The sequence below is a fragment of the Phaseolus vulgaris genome, chromosome 3, assembly GCF_051622355.1.
Source record: "Phaseolus vulgaris cultivar YP4 chromosome 3, ASM5162235v1, whole genome shotgun sequence".
Classification (NCBI taxonomy): Eukaryota; Viridiplantae; Streptophyta; class Magnoliopsida; order Fabales; family Fabaceae; genus Phaseolus; species Phaseolus vulgaris.
In genome coordinates this window covers 38,225,001-38,243,269 of record NC_143500.1, presented here as the reverse complement: position 1 = coordinate 38,243,269, position 18,269 = coordinate 38,225,001, and the positions used below count along the sequence as shown (strand labels likewise).

Below are 18,269 nucleotides of genomic sequence, written 5' to 3'. Positions count from 1 at the left end.
AGTCCCTTACTCACGACTTATTTCAAATAATCATATTTAGATGTCTTGGTAAAAAAAGTGAGGTCATTTTGACTTACATGAAGTAATATAACTTCATATAATTAATAGTTTCATTGGTTGAATTTGTCAGTACATAATTGTGTCCAATAATTTCCTCTAATGAAATGCTAGTGTGATTATAATTGTTAGATGTATAAACAAATGATTGATGCATACGAATATATCAACATTTATTAAAACAATAATGCATTGAATCTTTAAAATGAAAAGAAAAAAACCTTTATACCTTCCCTATATCCTAAAAAAGCACCAATTTGAGCTCTTGGAATGAGCTTGTCACATAAGACACCAAGGTACCAAGAAATGTTAAACACCCAAATTTAAATGGTTAAGATCTGGTGAATGATTATGTAAAATCTCATAGGAGGTTTTATTTTTAATAAAGGAGGCGGTGTCAAACACAACTAATATGGTGAACAAGTTATTTGTTACTGAAAAATTCATGCATAGAAAATTTAGGTTCATTGTCACTTCTCAAGATTTTTAAGTTGTCAATTTCATAACCAAGTTTAATTATAATGTTTTGTAAACTCACTCTTACTTATTATATTCCTTTAACAAACATATCAAAGTGAACCTTGTAAAGTCATCCACCAAGGTGATAAAATATTTGCAACTTTCTACACGCGAATTCCAAGTAGTTTTCGAGTATTAATATAATATTTCAAAAAAATTGTAGACTTGGTGTTGCAAAGAGAAAATTTTGCTTCTTTTGTTTAGCAAAGTGACATACATCACAAGTACAACAAATCAAAATTTCAATATAATAAAACGAGTCATTTGAAGCACATCTTCTCCAATAATGCCCCAACTTTGTTATTTCATTATCAATGTTAGCTCCATTTCCATTACAATGTAAAAAAAAAAGTTATCTTACAATTTGTATTTGTACTTCTCTTCATATAAGTTGGTATAAAAAACAAGTCAAGATAAATCAATTTGTGATTTTTAAATAACAGTAACAAGTTGTTGACATTGTTAATGCATTAGTTTCTTCCTTATTACGTGTCATATCTTCTTTATCAAATTTTATACTTAATCGAGACTTATTTAAAAGTAGAACAAATTGAAGAACAATAAACATTACATAATTTTCACTATGGTGAATATAATATATGTTGATCAGATTGTTTAAATGATAAATTTATCAACTAATGTCACAATAAAAAAAATTAAAGAAATACATAAATATAAAATAATAATAATAATAATAATAAAAGGTTAAAACATACATGAATGTTTGTGATTAAATTTAGTATAATTTGTCATTAAATAAATTTATAAAACCAAACATCAAAATAATATATAGTTTATTTTAATTCAATATAAAAATCATATAAAATCACACTAATAGATTATTATTATAAAATTGTTAAACATTTTATTGAAAATATTAAAAACATGATATAACTTGTTTAATAACTGTTGTTATATTTTCTAATTTTAACTTATATTCATTAATAAATCACACAATCTTATATATTAATTACATAATACAAATCACCCCAATTCGAAACGTTGGTTGGTTGAAAGGAGAGAAGAATAAGGCTTCTTGCGTGAAAAAGTGAAGACAAAAAAATGGTGCATGATTTGGTAGCATGGAAGCACAAAAACGTTATTGCTTCGGTTAGCATGGGCGAAAGGTAAAAAAGTTAGGATCGATGATGTTTTAAACTTGAAAAAAATAGTAAATTTATGAATCTATAAAAAGGAAACTATTAAAAAAAATAACGTTGGATTATAATGATAAAAAAGGATTGTTGTTTGGTGTTTTTGAAAACAGTTTGATAAATGATTGTAAGTAAAGTAGTTTATAATAATATTATAGAAAGTGAGTATTGACAAGACAAGGTGTATAAAACAGTAAAATGAAAATAGAAAAAAAAGAAAAGAAGCGGTAGAAGGAAGCAAGATAGATACAGTGGAGGCTGGGACTGCACTGCAATGCAATGCAACATCTGATGGACGTTTTGATTCTCGCGGGCTCCTTCACGTTCTTGTGCTGAGTAAAAAGCAATGACACAGAAGAGAGAGAGAAAGCAAAAGAGGAAAGAGATATAGCAAAAGAAGGAGGAGGAGAGAGAATTCGAAAGATAGAAAAAGGATCGGTTTGGTGCTGCGTTGCTCCACTCTCTCATTCTATCACCAACCTTTCTTTCATCTCAACTTCTTCCTCTCTCTCATGGCTCTGCACTTCCTCTTTCTCCTCTTCTTCCTCTCTTTTTCCTCTGCTTCCCAGCCTCGCAATCCCGAAGGTCAATAACCGTAACTCTCCCTGCTTTTAAGCTTCTCTTAATTCATATTGGTTATTTCTACTAACATCGCTCAATTGCAGTGGAGGCTTTGATGAACATAAAAGCAGCTCTCAATGATCCTCACGGCGTCTTGAACAACTGGGATGAATACTCCGTCGACGCTTGCAGTTGGACCATGATCACTTGCTCTTCTGATGACCTTGTCATAGGCCTGTTAGTACTATACTAAACGCTTTCTTTCTCTTTTCCTGCATTTTCTTTCTCACTTTCGTTTTTCTCTCTGCAGAGGAGCGCCTAGCCAATCTCTCTCTGGAACTTTCTCTCCAGCAATCGGAAATCTAACGAATCTTCGACAAGTGTTAGCACCTTCTCCTCTTTCCGACCTCTGCAACTTTTTTTCGTGTTTTTTTTTATGTCTCTAATCGTGTATCGGTTATCTACTGCTACATGGATAGCTGCCACGATTCTCGTTTCGTGCCGTTTTTAGACTTTTTTTTAATGTTTTTTATGGGGGTTGGAGTGTTCTGAAAGTGGTTTGATGGTTTAATGCAGATTGCTGCAGAACAACAATATCTCAGGCAATATACCGCCGGAACTTGGAGCGCTTCCCAAACTTCAGACATTAGACCTTTCTAATAACCTATTCTCAGGGGTGATTCCTGCATCTCTTAGTCAATTGAATAGTCTCCAGTACCTGTGAGTAATTATTGTTTCCTTGATTTTAGTCATCTTTTGCTAAAGAAAGTGCGGGAAATTATTTAAGCAACGATTGGCTAATGCCCACTAACTGTTCTTTTGTTGTTGACTTGCTTTTTTTTTTGTTGAGGTGTAAAGTTTATTATTTTATTTTTTGTGTTTTGAGATTCTGTTGCCTCTTTTTTGGATTCAAATCTTGTTTTGTAAATTATGTAATGCAATTTATTAATTTACTATTTCTTTGTCCACATTGGGAGCAGGAGGCTCAACAACAATAATTTGTCCGGATCCTTTCCCGAGTCACTGGCAAAAACCCCACAGCTTGCTTTCTTGTGAGTGTAGTTCCCTCTTCTCACACGTCAGTGTCTTGAAAATCGAAATAACCTGCCACTTGGTTCATTTCTTACTGTTTGTCAATTTCTTTGCTGAAACTATGATATGCTAAATCTATGCACTCAGGGACCTGTCTTATAACAATCTCAGTGGACCATTGCCCAAGTTCCCAACCAGATCATTCAAGTATGATCTCTCTTTTTGCTCATCTGTTTGTTTTGTGGACACGGTATTATATTATTTCAGTGTCAACTGTGCTTCTGTCCTAATTCACTGTTACTTCTGTTTGTTTAGTATTGTGGGGAACCCATTAGTTTGTGGGAGCAGCACTACTGAAGGTTGCTCGGGGTCAACAACCCTCATACCAATTTCCTTCTCGCAAGTGTCATCAGAAGGTACGTCCTTTTACCTCCCACCTTCACGGTTTCTCATTTTCTTTACACAACGTTTTTAATATGTATTTCATTTTTGTCTACAGGAAAACACAAGTCCAAAAATCTAGCAATAGCACTTGGGATCAGTCTTAGTTGTGCTTCTCTCATCCTCCTGCTTTTTGGACTATTTTGGTACAGAAAGAAACGACAGCACGGAGCCATCCTGTATATCAGTGGTGGGTAGTTTGCAACTGGGGTTCTTAGATTATATGGTACTGGATTGGTATTATCAAGGTATTAATATTTATGGCTTTGGTAATGTTGCAGATTATAAGGAGGAAGGAGTTCTTAGCTTGGGCAATCTAAAGAATTTCACTTTCAGAGAGCTTCAACATGCTACGGATAATTTCAGCTCCAAGAATATACTTGGTGCTGGAGGCTTTGGCAATGTCTATAGGGGGAAGTTTGGAGATGGCACGATGGTGGCGGTGAAAAGGCTGAAAGATGTAAATGGCAGTGCTGGCGAATCGCAGTTCCAAACAGAGTTGGAGATGATCAGCTTGGCAGTTCATCGCAATTTACTTCGCTTAATTGGCTATTGTGCTACATCTAATGAGAAACTTTTGGTTTATCCTTATATGTCTAATGGCAGTGTGGCCTCCAGGCTTAGAGGTTGGATATTCTCTCCATGCCAGTGCTCTTTTTTTGACTATATAATATGATATATTTTATTAGGTGCAATATTATCTACTTGTCCTTGTGGACCCTGTCTTAATCTGTGATCTATCCTTCATGTTTTGGCTTTCGTATTTTCGTGATTGAAGGGCCTTAATTCTCATTTCAAATTGCAATATAATATGGCTTGGGACGTTGGGCATTATTTCTTTTCCTTTCTTTTGTTTCAGTAAAGTAGTTTGCAATTTTAAGCCTACTTGTTAGTGTTAAGACATTTAAGCATGCACTCGTGCTTGCAATTTGTCATCAGTGTTCGCAATCTCGGTTCATTATATCAAATGAAATTTGCCAAATTGTTGTAATTTTGAATGATAGGTACGACTATAAACAGTAGTTGGGTAATTGATATCCTAATAAAACTCTGATTGGATTATTTCTTGTCAGGTTTTCAATAATGTTTATCTAGGCATCAGATCCCTACTTTTGTTATAATCATATATTCAACATTATTTGTTTCTTTATGGCTATTAGCAAGACTAGCTATAAAGCCAATGTACTTTTCCTTTAAATAGTACAATAATTGGAAAGTGTGGGAAGTTTTTCTTAACTACCAGTTTACCTTCTAGTTTTTCTATATTACCAGGGACGATTTAGCTATAATCTTAGTACTTTCGCTTTCTTTGTGGTTTAATATCATGTATGTTATATGATAGGCAAACCAGCTTTAGATTGGAACACTAGAAAGAGGATAGCTATTGGAGCTGCCAGAGGCCTTCTGTATTTGCACGAGCAATGTGATCCAAAGATAATACACAGAGACGTGAAGGCCGCCAATGTGCTTCTGGATGACTATTGTGAGGCTGTTGTTGGAGATTTTGGCCTTGCAAAGCTCCTTGACCATGCTGATTCCCATGTCACCACTGCTGTCCGTGGCACTGTTGGACACATTGCACCTGAGTACCTCTCCACAGGCCAATCATCTGAGAAAACAGATGTATTTGGATTTGGCATTCTCTTGTTAGAGCTCATAACCGGAATGACAGCACTCGAGTTTGGGAAAACGGTGAATCAGAAGGGTGCTATGCTAGAGTGGGTAAGTCATTCTCTTCAACCTAAACAGAACAATCATAGCATTCTAAAATATTTGACGTGATAATCTGGTAGTTAGTGAATATCTTTTTTCTTATTCAATATTAACTCTCCATTAGGAGTTCCTCGTGCACGATTTTCTCTGAACATGGTCTTTTTAATAATTTGCTGTGATCTGCACTGAGCAACAACTTCTACCAAAATGTCTTAATTTTATTTATGCATTTGTCTTAATGTATTGAATGCGCTAGTATGGAAAAGGGGAAAGGAAAATCAGTTCTTTAAATTTGTAGATTTGTTTTCTGACATGACTAGCAACTTCGATAAAAAAAAACCCTTGTCTATACTTCTGTCGTCTGGTATGTGCATTGTATTAGGCCTGACTGCTTTAACCAAATGCTCTTAATACTCAAAAAAACATGGTTAGTTATGTGTCACTGTGACTGGTCCAATATATTAGTTATTGTTGCAGTTGAGCAGTGGATGACTTCTGTGCTGCAGTTACGAAATAACAACAGGGACTTTTCTATCTAGAGCTGATGCTGGATGATTTTTTTTTTCTTGAATAGTTAGTTTGATATTAATGGAATACATAGTGAATATAGTTAGTTGCTATCTGTAAACCAAACTTCCCGGTCCCCCCTCCTCACAGAAAAAAAACCTACTGAGTGTTGAGTAGTTGTTGGTTGATACTAGCAGGCAATCTACCTGCTAGTACGTATCCTTGAAATAGATATCTGAAGGTTGGCTGAAAGCATTATGTACACTTCAGTTGATGAAAATTTGTTCGTATGTTGTGACAGGTTAGAAAAATACTACATGAAAAGAAGGTTGCAGTGTTGGTGGACAAAGAGCTAGGAAACAATTATGATAGAATAGAGGTGGGGGAGATGCTGCAAGTTGCTTTACTGTGTACTCAATATTTGACAGCCCACCGCCCTAAAATGTCTGAAGTGGTTCGAATGCTTGAAGGGGACGGGCTTGCTGAGAAGTGGGCATCATCACATAATTATGGTAATAACGACATGAACCCCAGCCACAGCAACAATGGTAGCGATAGTTCATCCCGCCCTACCTCTGCTTCGAAACATGATGATGATGTTCATGACCGTTCCAGCATGTTTGGCATGACAATGGATGATGATGATGAACAGTCTTTGGAATCCTATGCCATGGAACTGTCTGGTCCTAGATGAACAGTAAATGGGGGAAAGAAAACAGGAAGATAGGAAAAGGAGAAAAAAGGAGTTATATTGGTCATGAATCTGAAATTAGTTAGTTTTGGTTTTCTAGGATAATATAATCAAATCAAGTGTATATATATTCTAAAAAGTTTTGTCATATTGGGTATGTGTTGTAAATAAACAGTTTAGTACCAGTGCGCTTGTACCCATGTTCCTGTGTATTTGGGTGCAAAATATATATAATGGTAGAAAGTGTGGTAGGTGGGTGCGCTATACGCATATTAGACTTTGTATAGGGTTGGACAGGGAACATCATCAGATTCTTTGCTCTCGAGTGTGAAGCAGCATAGACAAAGAGGGTGTGTTCAGCAGAATGATATTTGACTGAAGATGAAGATGGGAATGCATTTCTCGCAGTGTCCTCTCATGTCTTGTTCATGTATGTTCAAACTTGGAAGTATCAGTGTGTGATGGTCAGTCTGAGCTTTTGAGCTGTTACGGGTCATTGTCAATCTGATGCTTTGCAGGGTCACGCTTGCTCTTTTTCTCCATTCGGTGTCTTTTCGTGTGTTCTTTTTTACCTTTCTGTCTTTGCTACTCGTATAGTGTTGGAAATTTTCCTTTTTCTCCCTTTGTATGATTTCCTTTGACTACAATACCTACTACCAAACTATATCTTACTAACATGCTCTAAATGAATGGTTTATTGTGAAAGTATGCTAATTGTGATTATTGAGAGATTTATGTTTTAATTTGGATAATAGTTTAGTCACCAATTTTTTTGGGGGAGGGGGTGGGTAAATGGTGCATAAGCACTGACTCTAGCACACAAACTCAAGAGACAGGGAGAGAAACTACTGAGATCCTGAGTCATCACCTCCTGAGTTACTTTTAAACTTTAATAAAGGATCCTCTTACCCAATCAGCGCCATTGTTATGCAATTTTTTCGCTTTTTGCACTGTTTTCCTTTTCTTCAAGTGACACCGCTCTATGTTTTTAAACGTTGTTTAAAAAAAAACCAGTTATTGTTGGTGCTTTTTGTACGAAAATTTATTCTTCCTTAACGTTGGAGTTGATCTACAAAGCTACTTCTGAAATTTAGATTCCATAAATAATATAAACCTTTTTTAAAAATTTAAAATACTGGGTTAAATTCTCTTTTAGAAACTTAATCTCGGGAGTAACTAAAAAGTCATCACTGAAAATTTAAATTTTGGAATGTTAAATTCTGTTTTAAAATATCAATTCATAAATGATTTGAAAAATTTATTTCGGATGACTGATATGCTCCGAAATTAAAATATCGGAAAAAGTAAAAGATACCCATCTTGTTTTTAAAGGGGTATTTTTGTGATAACAAAAAGGAAATAAGTATTAAAACCATTACCAGAAAAGGCGATGCAAAAATCAACCACCTATCGTCAGAATTCCTGGTTTCATTGTCCATGCCCTGTCTTACAAGTTGAATTTTGTTAAAAAAAATGGGAAATGGATATTATATTTTTAAATAAAAAATAATGTTTATAAAAATTAATATAGATTTAACATATCAATTCTAGAAAAAAAATGTTGTGTAGTGAAAATGTAAAATAGTTTTACATTGTCATTATATTTATAATGACCGTACATATATTTGAATGGAGTACATCTTTAATCTTTATCAAATGTTAAATCTCACATAAATTTATCTTCAACAATACTTATTTTTAGTTTTAAATTTCTTTAGTTGTATGTAATTCACATAATTCTTCATCTTTCTTTTTTATTAACAAAACTAACATTCTTCATGGAGACACTTGGATCAGATAAACCTTTTCTCTAGCAAATCTTGAATTTGCTTTTTCAACTCCAACTTAGTCGGAGCCATCTTACATGGTGCATATCAATAAAAAAAACTCTATTTCTCTTTTAGAGATAATCAAGTACTTCTTTTACAAACACATTCATAAACTCCTCTACTACTGAAATATTATTCACATGGATTTCATTATTAACTCTCATCTAAGTAAATATCACAAAAACGTCTAGCTCCATCTTTCAACTCATTCCACTCGTTATGCATACATAAACTCTAACTCTTTGGAGTCTGGAAATACCATTTTTTCTTGTGTTGTGACCGCACTTGTCTTGTGTTAATGGGGTATAAAGTATATTTTTGTTGATTTATCATAGCCTTCCCATTGGAAGACACTCCATTGAAGTTGGAAATTATCTGATACACTTAGGAGTCACAATCTTTTTCACCAAATGCCTTAGACCCTCTTCAAATTTGTACACTTCCAAACCTTTAACGTATTCTGAGTGTAGAATATGGTTAGGTACTCAACCTTAGTTGCGTAAGAATTCACAGGCACATTTCCCTATTCTAGCTTAAGAAACTCAATCTCTTTTAAACTTTGTGCTGTTAGGAAAATATTTCTCAAAGAACCTCAACTTGAAACTTTTCAAATTTAACTTCCATACTTTTATCGTGCTCTCATCCACTAAAACTCTGCTTCCCCATACAACATATAAGTTGCAAATGCTAACTTCTTATCTTTAGTACAAGAGGTTGCCTTCAAAATCTTCTCCACCTCTTTATTCCACTTATTAGCCTAGTTAGGAGTGGCCTTGCCACTAAATTTTGGAGGGTTATGCCTCATGAGTTAAGTTAGTCCCAACTACTCCAAAGGATAACTGGAGGAAGGAGTTGATGCAACCATCCTCATTATTTTCCACAATCGCATGATTGCTTGATGATTATAAGTCATTGTCATGTTGAATAACATTAGTCATCATCTTAATAGCCTTAACTATCTGTCTGATATCAAAAGATGGTCGAAGTGGAGGATGCGGTCTAAAAGGCATTCTATAAAACATAAGAGAAAAGTTTAAGAACTATCTCAAAATTCTCAATCAATACATGAACTTTCTAAACAGATAACACGCACAACTAAAACATAATAACCATCATTTATTTGTCTTTCTCTTCTTATTCTTTTCATGTTTCGTTTCTTCATACCCGTTCTTTCCTCTTTTTTTTTTTCTCTCTCTCTTCTTTTGTTTTATTTTCCTTCTTCTCTCTTTTCTCTCTTCATTTTTTTCTTCCATTTTTTTTCATGTGTTTTTTGAATTTTCTTTTTCTTTTGGATTTTGTTTTATATATATATATATATATATATATATATATGTGTGTGTGTGTGTGTGTGCATATTCAATAATGATAATAGTGTCACCAAAACGATTTTGATAGGCCTATTGATTAAAACTCTTGAATTTTTAATTAATTGAATTTCGCCCAATGAGTATTTTGGTCACCCAACGACTCTACATAATTCAATTTTTTTGTAGAATATATCAAATGATCCAATTGGTTAAAATTGAGTTTTTTCATCATTTCTTATGCCTAACACGACATATTTTGTTCCAAAATAACAAGAATTTGAACAAATTTAACCCAAATGAAATATTTCAACTTTTAACTACTGAAATATACAACATAACTCATTTAAAATTTATTCACCCAAACTATATTTTTTTTTATCTTAAACACTTTCATATTTTTAATATCTCAAGCATACCATACATAACTAAACTAGATTCTTCACAAGAAATATTTAATCATATTACATTATATCACCAAACATTCATCTCAAGATTCAAACAATATATTTAAATAACACACTTTTTTTTTATAAAATCAAATATTGTATTCACGTCACTTTCATATTCATACCATCTACCCTAAGGTACTATAAAAAAAATATAACCAGCTTACTTACATTTTAAATTGTTTATACAAGTTTAATTTCTCAACTTCTCTATTTTCATAACAAAATTAAACATGTAGAAAAGACTATAATCAACAATCTAAACATGTATTTACGCTCCTAAACCAATAGAACTTCATCTTTGTCCTAAAAATAATACATGAAACATAAAACATAAAAACCATAAGCATGCAACCAATTCCAAAAACTAGCTCAAGAAAAGAAGGTAAAGAGAAATTTACAGAAAAATAATGTATAATGTTTGATCGGAGTTAATTGTTGTACTCTCTATCAGAATTTCTAAGATGGACTCTCATCTAGAAAAATATTAACATATTCTACAAGAATTTATAGAAAAAAATATTTTAAGAAAATGATAATTTTTTAAAAATAAAGAGTGAATTTCAAACTCTTATATTGACACTTAAAAATTCAATTTTATTTCTATAGTATTTCGTGTTTTACTAATAAAAATACTAGTGCGACAACTCTGTGGATCCGTGTTTTCTACGTAATAAAATAAGATATTTAACATAATTAAAAAATTATCACAAAAAAGAAGATAGTAAAAACATATCTATAAACAAGAACAGTTATAAAAGTTTGTCGTATTTAATTATTATTATATATAATAAAATAAATAATTAAAATGTTTAATCATAATAAAAAATTGATTTGATTTCTCTCTCTCACACACACACACACACACACATATATATATATATATATATATATATATATATATATATATATATATATATATTTCAAATACATCATCATCTCTTATACTTTGTTGTCAAATAAACGGTTTAACAAATTATAACTAGTAAATATAAATTGTTTTTGAATGTATATTTTATTTTTAAAATTCAAATACACTTTAAAAATGCATATTATGTATTCTCTTATTGTTTTAATGTCAATTGTTTTAACTTTTTTTTATCTCTTTCGGTCTATTATTATCCTCATTTAAATATCAATATTTTGATAAAAAAAACATCAATTATTTAAATTATTTATCATATATCTAAAATGCAATTTATTTGTTAAAATATTTGTTACTAAAAATTATTTATTTGTAATATAATTTATATCTTTAGATATTTATTAAAAATTGATTGAAAATTGCAACTAACCTGATATATTTGATTTGAATTGGGTGAAACAATATATCTTAAGACGGAGATTTGACTTATAAATAAAAAATAACGGTGAAATATCAAAATTCTTAACCATCATCTATAAATACCTATGAGAAAAAAATCAGAAGAAGCGAGTGGGACAAGGTATCTATTTGGTTTGTGAATGGTGATTATAGGTAGGGATTAGGGAAGCTTGGAGCAGCACTGAAACTGCAAACCCATTTGTAATTGAAACTCAATTCAATGGCCAATCATTCTTCTTCTTCCTCTATCCTCTGCGCTTCTTTCAACCAGGACTTTAGGTCAATTCATGCTCTTTCAATTTCTTCATTTTTCCTCCAAAATTCCATTCAAATTTATTTATTTTTTTCTTCTTTTTTTTTGTAGTTACTTTGCTGTTGGCACCAGGGATGGTTTTAGAATATTTGATACCAATACAGGAAAACTCTGCTATGAAAGAGGTAAATTCCATTCAATTGATTAATGGTTTTTTTTTTTTGAATTTAATTTCTTAACGTTCCCCCTTCCTTCCCGCAGCTGTTGGAGCTTTTGTTATTGTGGAGATGCTGTTTAGCTCCAGTCTTCTTGCTATCGTTGGTGCTGGTGATCAGGTACTGTACTCATGATTACTCAACAAACTTTGCCGTTTGGGCATGGACTTGAGCTTTGACTTTTTTTGGTTGATTGTCTATTTACATGTACATGCAGCCATCTTTGTCCCCTCGCCGTCTCTGTTTGTTCAATAAGATCACGGGCGCTGCTCTTAAAGAATTGAACTTTCTAACTTCCATACTTGCTGTTCGCATGAATAGACAAAGGTCAAACCTCCATCTTCACTGTCGGACATTTCTTTTTTTTGATAAAATCATACACTGTTGTGTTTTTAATATTGGAATATGAAATGGGCATCAAGCATTCGTGAAGCCTGGTGGGGGGTTGATCTCTGAAACAATGATTATTTAGGTATATATGATGAATGCATCAACGATGTTTTCCTAATACTCAGTGTAGCACTGCCAAATGCTTATTTTTGTGTATTTTTGTAAGGATGAATGTTGCTGTTGTAATTATGCTGACTAATGGTTATTTTTCCTCTATGATATCTGTGAGGTTACTGTATGTCTTGGAACTTATATTCTTGCAAAATTTCATATTGTTGGGACGGAATGGGGCAACTGTTAGTTCTTTAGTTAGTTAGAAAGATTGGTTACACCAGCAGGGGAAACTAAGACTCAGATTAGGGGTTTCATTCTGAATTTGATAGTTTGTGAGTGAAAGGAGAAATCCTTTTTGAAAGCGGAAATCGTGCAGGAGAGACTCTCCTCTGTTCTATTCTCAATCATTTAACAAAATCATTAATTTCTTTTCATTTGTTTCCATCTATCGTGCCCTTTCTTCTCACTTGGTTTGTAACATATAAAGTAGCAGAACTAAGGAGAACATTTGGGACTTGTCTGTGGGTTGTTTTGGTCCAAATTTGCTTAACATTCAGGTGACTCAAATGAGAATGTTTACAAAATTGGTGTTCTGTATTGTTTCCAGAGCTTTGTATGTGTTCATTGTGTAGTAGACACATACGGTCAGTTTATTATTTTGTTAGTTTATATTGAGCACTAATACTTGCTAGTCTACAAGTTTTGGATTCAGCTACTTTCCTATAGGTCTTAATTTTTTTAGTTATTATACTTTTTTCAATAAATTTTTTTGTCAAGTCCTATTACCTTCTTTGACCACTAATATTACTCTAATCTCTCTGTTTCTCCATAATGCAGACTTGTTGTCATTTTACAAGACAAAGCATATGTATATGAAATAAATAGTCTCAGTATTGTAGACATTATTGACACAGTGCCAAATATTAAAGGTGAGGCTAGAATCAATGTGGGCCATAATTTCATTCAATTGGATACTTTAATTGTTAATTGTAGTTGGTAGGTACTTGTTAGATTATGATTCTATTATTATTCTCATCAGATTGCAACAAACATGGTGAATTAAACTTTTAATCATGCCAACAAACTGCTATATTATGCGTATAATTTTCTGAGGCAATTTTTCCCCACAGGGATTTGTGCTTTTTCCCCTTGTTTGGATGCTTGCTACTTGGCTCTTCCTGCCAGTACTACCAAAGGATCTGCATTGTTGTATAATGTCATGAATCGTCATTTACACTGTGAGGTTATACATAAATTTCCTTCTGAATAGTGTTAAATGACTTTGTTACCATAAAATTCATGAATGTTTTACTTTTGTATCATCCTATCTTGTAGCCTCAAGCTAGTGAGATGATAAAAACTTATGCTTTACGTTTTTGAATTTTTAGTAATAATCAATTTTTATTTACCGTCTTCATGATTTGGCATATCTTGTTTATTCTAATTTGTTAATATATTAACCAGTTACATTGCATTTGTATCGTTCTAATTTGTTAAAATGCCTACTTGCATTGTGGTGAGTTTAACTGCTCATCAGCAATTCACTTATTTTATCTTCTGACAGTGATATTTTTTTTTAATGGTTGACGTATGAGCTAAGATATGGTTGTTTATATCTTTTACCTATATTCATAAACATTATTATCAAACATGAATTACAGATTGATGCTCATCGTTCACCATTGGCTGCAATGGCTCTTTCTTCTAATGGAATGTACATAGCTACAGCATCTGAGCAAGGTACCATAATCAGAGTTCATTTGGTGTCAGACGCAACAAAGGTGATGAATAGAAGTCAATTTTTCTAAATATTGATAGGGAATATTAGTGGTGTGTCAACCGTTATTTCTTAAACGTTTCAGTATTTTTTTTTCTCCTCAAAACTACACCAATTTAATTTTGGTCATAAAATATCAGTTTATGGTACAGTTCTCTGGTAGGTCTTTTTAAATTATATCAAAACACAGTCCCTTAACTAAGAATGCTGATTCAAGTGTGTGAATTCTCATAATATTAGCTGGCAATGTTCCTAAATTGATTTTGCACCATGGACATATATCCTCTATTTTATATTTTGCCTATGTACTATCTAATAGGAAATTTATGCTATTAGTATTTATACAGTTATGCATTTGTGGCAGTTTCTGTATTCAATGGGCATTTGGTATTGGTTGTGTTTGAGAGAGAAACGCTCTCTGTTGGGACTTGGGCCTTTATATTTGTAAATTGAGAGAGTGGTTAATTGGTCTTCTGCAATTCCTTGATTCTAACTCTCTCCCTCTGTCTCTGTTCAATTGTCTTCTATGTGGATGACTCTTAAAGATAAGAGAGTTGTATATTTTAAGTGAATAGGCTGTTAATCCTCCTGTTGTTTTCTCATATCCTCTTTTAAGGTTGTGCACTGTCTGTCTACCAGATGAATCTTTGGATAGAACACCAATTGATAAACTAATAAAATACATTACTGGACACAGAAATCATACATAATACATGAATACAATTGCTGTTCCAGAACAAGTGTCCTACCAAGGGTATTGTTCGCCCACAACCTGCAAAAAACAACACACTTGCCTAATAATACATACTATTATGTTGGTTTTCTTATAATTCAATTCCTCAGCTTTTATTCTGTTAAGCTTTTCTGGATCACTTAAATTCAATTTGTAATTCATAAATACTTATTTTGGTAATATTTAGAAACCTAATGATGTTTTGATTGCTTTCTTGCTCCAGTGATAATCTCTTTTGCTTGACACAAATCCTGATTGACAATCTCAAAGACATGACTATATTTGATGCCGTACATGTCTTGAAATTCTGGTTACATTCAGTAGATGTTATTCATGACTTTGGATTTTTACTAAATAATTAAATATGTAGACACAGATTTGGTGACCAAAGTCTAGTTACATTGTTTTTTTCTAACCATGTTATTGAAGGTAAACATGTAAAGTCTCTAACATAAATTGAACCATGGAACCAAATATTTTCCTCTAATGTAATGCTTTTTTTTTCAAGTGTTATTTTTTTGAAGCAATTCATACAGGGTTATATTCATTTTGAATTGTATACCTTGTAGCAGTTTTATACTTTTAATTTTAGGTGTTACTATTTTACTTTAACTGTTAAACTGACATGTTTTTCGGCAGTCATATAGCTTTAGAAGGGGGACATACCCGTCTACTATATTTTCTCTGACATTTGGACCATCAAAGCAGCTTCCAGATATTCTTGCAGCCTCAAGTTCTTCTGGTTCTATTCATCTTTTCACTCTTGGATTTGCTTCACATCCAAGGTGAGAATTGCAATTTAAAATATTCTTCCCCACTTTCCATCTTTTTGGCTACTTTATGGTTGTACTTAGTGAATACCATCTTATAAGTTTAGGTAGCTTTAGTTCAATGTTATATAGCCAGTCTATTTTAAATTTAGAGCAACGTTATTTATCTTGTTTGACTCAGTTACCACTCAAATGGACCAGCAAGCATGAGAGACCTCTCATAATGAAAACTTCAACTTTGATTCTCGTTCATATTTGGAGACAGTTAAGGGCCAAATAGTACTGAAAGGAATATGTGGTTGCATGATAGTGATTTCGTGATAAAATGTGTACAACCTCTGTAGCTGATTTTAGTTTTGCATATAATCTTGATTAGCTTCCTTTGCTCTTTGAAAAAAATTCTTTCCGATATTTTTTCCCTTAATTATTTTGCCACCTCTGAAATTGATTTGGGATGTCATCTTATGTATATTTGGTGACTTCAGCAGGAGCAAGAGTTCAAGTGGCTTTCTAGGATCTATAATTCCTGGTGCTGTGAGTGATGTACTAGATCCTGCTTATCATCACGTACTTCATAATACTGTTCCTGCAGGGGTGAAAAGGTGCAGTATTTGTACGCTATGTAACTTTTTTTTATATTGACCTTTTTAAACCTTGGAACTATTTCATGTGATCTTTATTTTTCATAATTTGAAATACTTTCTTTACCTTTAGATTTTATTGTGTTATACGAACCAACCTTGTTGAGGTCTATGATCATATATGTGTATGAAATTTGCATATTTAGAATTATTTTTTAACATCTTCTATTTGTCTTACAGCTATATAGTAATTCGCAAGGTTGAAAATTTGACCAACTCCTCATCATCTGAACTCCTAGCTTGTAGGTGAGTTCTCATTATTGATCTTGGTCTCAGATGACAATCCACTGGAACACTTTATTTGATATCCCCGTTTTACCCCCATTCACTCATTGCTTAGTTTTGGCTTTGTCCTCTTAAATTAATGATCTGCTGCTGATAGATTAAATTGAGATTCTGCTCGTGTTGTGTTAGCTTTTAAAGTATTTGCTTATAATATGTAGCTTCATTTGCCTCTTTAATTTTAAGCTTCTCTTTCACGTGGAACTAGGTTTACTGAAACGCTTTATGACTTCTTTCTTGATCATTGACATTAAGTATTTAATGTAATGCCTTGTGTTTCTGTTTTTCTCTTGGACTGTGTTCTAGTTTGCTGACATTGATATTTCATCTATGTATATCCATGTCCCAGATGTTTTAAACTAGAACTGTGCAATGTTAGGTTGCTCGGATTAAATGAGAACTCATAATCCAAATGTTAATTTGGTGGTTTGATAAAAATCAAAGTGCGTTATAAAGGTGTAGAACTATTAAAAGTAAAAAAAAAAAAGTTGTATACCATGTAACTAGATGGTCCCTTCAAAGCTATTGCCGTTGAAATGGCACTTCTTTGTTGGGTTTACAATAAAGTTATATGGCCAGCTGTGTAGCATTAAGAATTTATCACACCATTTTTTCTAGACATTTTCTTTCATAACTTACCTTTCCGTCCGTGTTTCATATATCTTTTGATATCAATTTCATTTGCTATAGTCTTCACGGTTTTTTTATTTACTTTCCAGAGCCATTTTGTCGGTAATAACTTCTAACGGATTCTTCAAGGAATACAACTTAAGCATTAATGCCCGGAATGAATTATCTTGGGCTTTAGGGCGTGAGTTCAATCTGTGATCCAGGACAAGCTACCAGGAGTGACAAAATACTGTTTATAGCGAACCATCTATAATTGTAAAGCTTGAGGAATTGCATTCTACACTCAATCTTCCAGAACTGCCACTGCTACCAACATTGAAGTGTGAGTCAGAATCTCTCAGAGCTGGCTGCCATCATGAGTGTGTTATTTGGAAGAAGCAGTGATACAAAATTCCGTACAAGATATGTGTATAAAGTAAAAACTTCATTTATTTTGCTCTACCACAATGCAAGGGAAGTACGTTTACGTATTTATAATCTGGGTCTCCAATGTTAGATTAGTTTATCATGTGGGAAGTGTCTTGCACAACCCAAATTACTACTCATGTTACATACTCACTATTTTGGTCATCTTCCAAAAATGTAATTATCAATGTTTGAAAGGAAGTATTTGGAGGCACGGTTCACTTTGTGAATTTGTCAAAAGATCCTAAGGCCACATAAGAGAAATGTCAGACTTAGCAAAGGAATCAAATGCTTCATTAGCTCCTCTAAACTCTATTATGACTACACCTCACCACTTCATAACACATGTAAATCACCACAACTTTTCGGGAGAAGATTAATGGCATAGAGAGTTTAAAGAGATTACAATCATCCAAAAACTCCATGCTAGATTCAATCATGCCAAATACCCCCATAACTCTCCAGCTAAAACAGACAATAACCTAAATTAGCCAAACAAGAAAATGCCATTATCATCTCGAATCACTAAGCTAAAAGG

General features: G+C 32.9%; 2 protein-coding genes across 10 annotated transcripts; both read left to right on the top strand.

The window, feature by feature from the left end:
• Window positions 1-1,915: 1,915 nt before the first annotated feature.
• On the top strand, window positions 1,916-7,383 carry LOC137807408 (protein CLAVATA3 INSENSITIVE RECEPTOR KINASE 2). 2 transcript variants are annotated; one of them, XM_068608043.2, is made up of 11 exons: window positions 1,916-2,315; window positions 2,396-2,528; window positions 2,602-2,673; window positions 2,868-3,011; window positions 3,272-3,343; window positions 3,471-3,530; window positions 3,639-3,739; window positions 3,823-3,954; window positions 4,046-4,390; window positions 5,107-5,486; window positions 6,286-7,383. In XM_068608043.2, the coding sequence occupies exons 1-11, from the start codon at window positions 2,243-2,245 to the stop codon at window positions 6,676-6,678; spliced, it is 1,905 nt and encodes a 634-aa protein (XP_068464144.1). In that variant the 5' UTR covers window positions 1,916-2,242; the 3' UTR covers window positions 6,679-7,383. The 2 variants fall into 2 exon arrangements, with proteins under 2 accessions (XP_068464144.1, XP_090156946.1); XM_090300820.1 differs by having other exon boundaries at window positions 2,007-2,315; window positions 2,868-2,967.
• Window positions 7,384-11,625: 4,242 nt separating this feature from the next.
• ATG18B (autophagy 18 B-like protein) lies at window positions 11,626-17,946 on the top strand. 8 transcript variants are annotated; one of them, XR_016519798.1, is made up of 11 exons: window positions 11,626-11,860; window positions 11,946-12,019; window positions 12,096-12,169; window positions 12,267-12,376; window positions 13,331-13,422; window positions 13,624-13,731; window positions 14,155-14,274; window positions 15,643-15,788; window positions 16,262-16,375; window positions 16,595-16,660; window positions 17,416-17,946. XR_016519798.1 is itself a non-coding variant. In XM_068608042.2 (11 exons), exons 1-11 carry the CDS (start codon window positions 11,802-11,804, stop codon window positions 17,522-17,524), a joined length of 1,077 nt encoding a protein of 358 aa, XP_068464143.1. In that variant the 5' UTR covers window positions 11,641-11,801; the 3' UTR covers window positions 17,525-17,946. The 8 variants fall into 8 exon arrangements, 2 of the variants coding, with proteins under 2 accessions (XP_068464143.1, XP_068464142.1); XR_016519800.1 differs by having other exon boundaries at window positions 11,641-11,860; window positions 14,155-14,233; XR_016519801.1 differs by having other exon boundaries at window positions 11,641-11,860; window positions 14,155-14,233; window positions 16,259-16,375.
• Window positions 17,947-18,269: the final 323 nt, after the last annotated feature.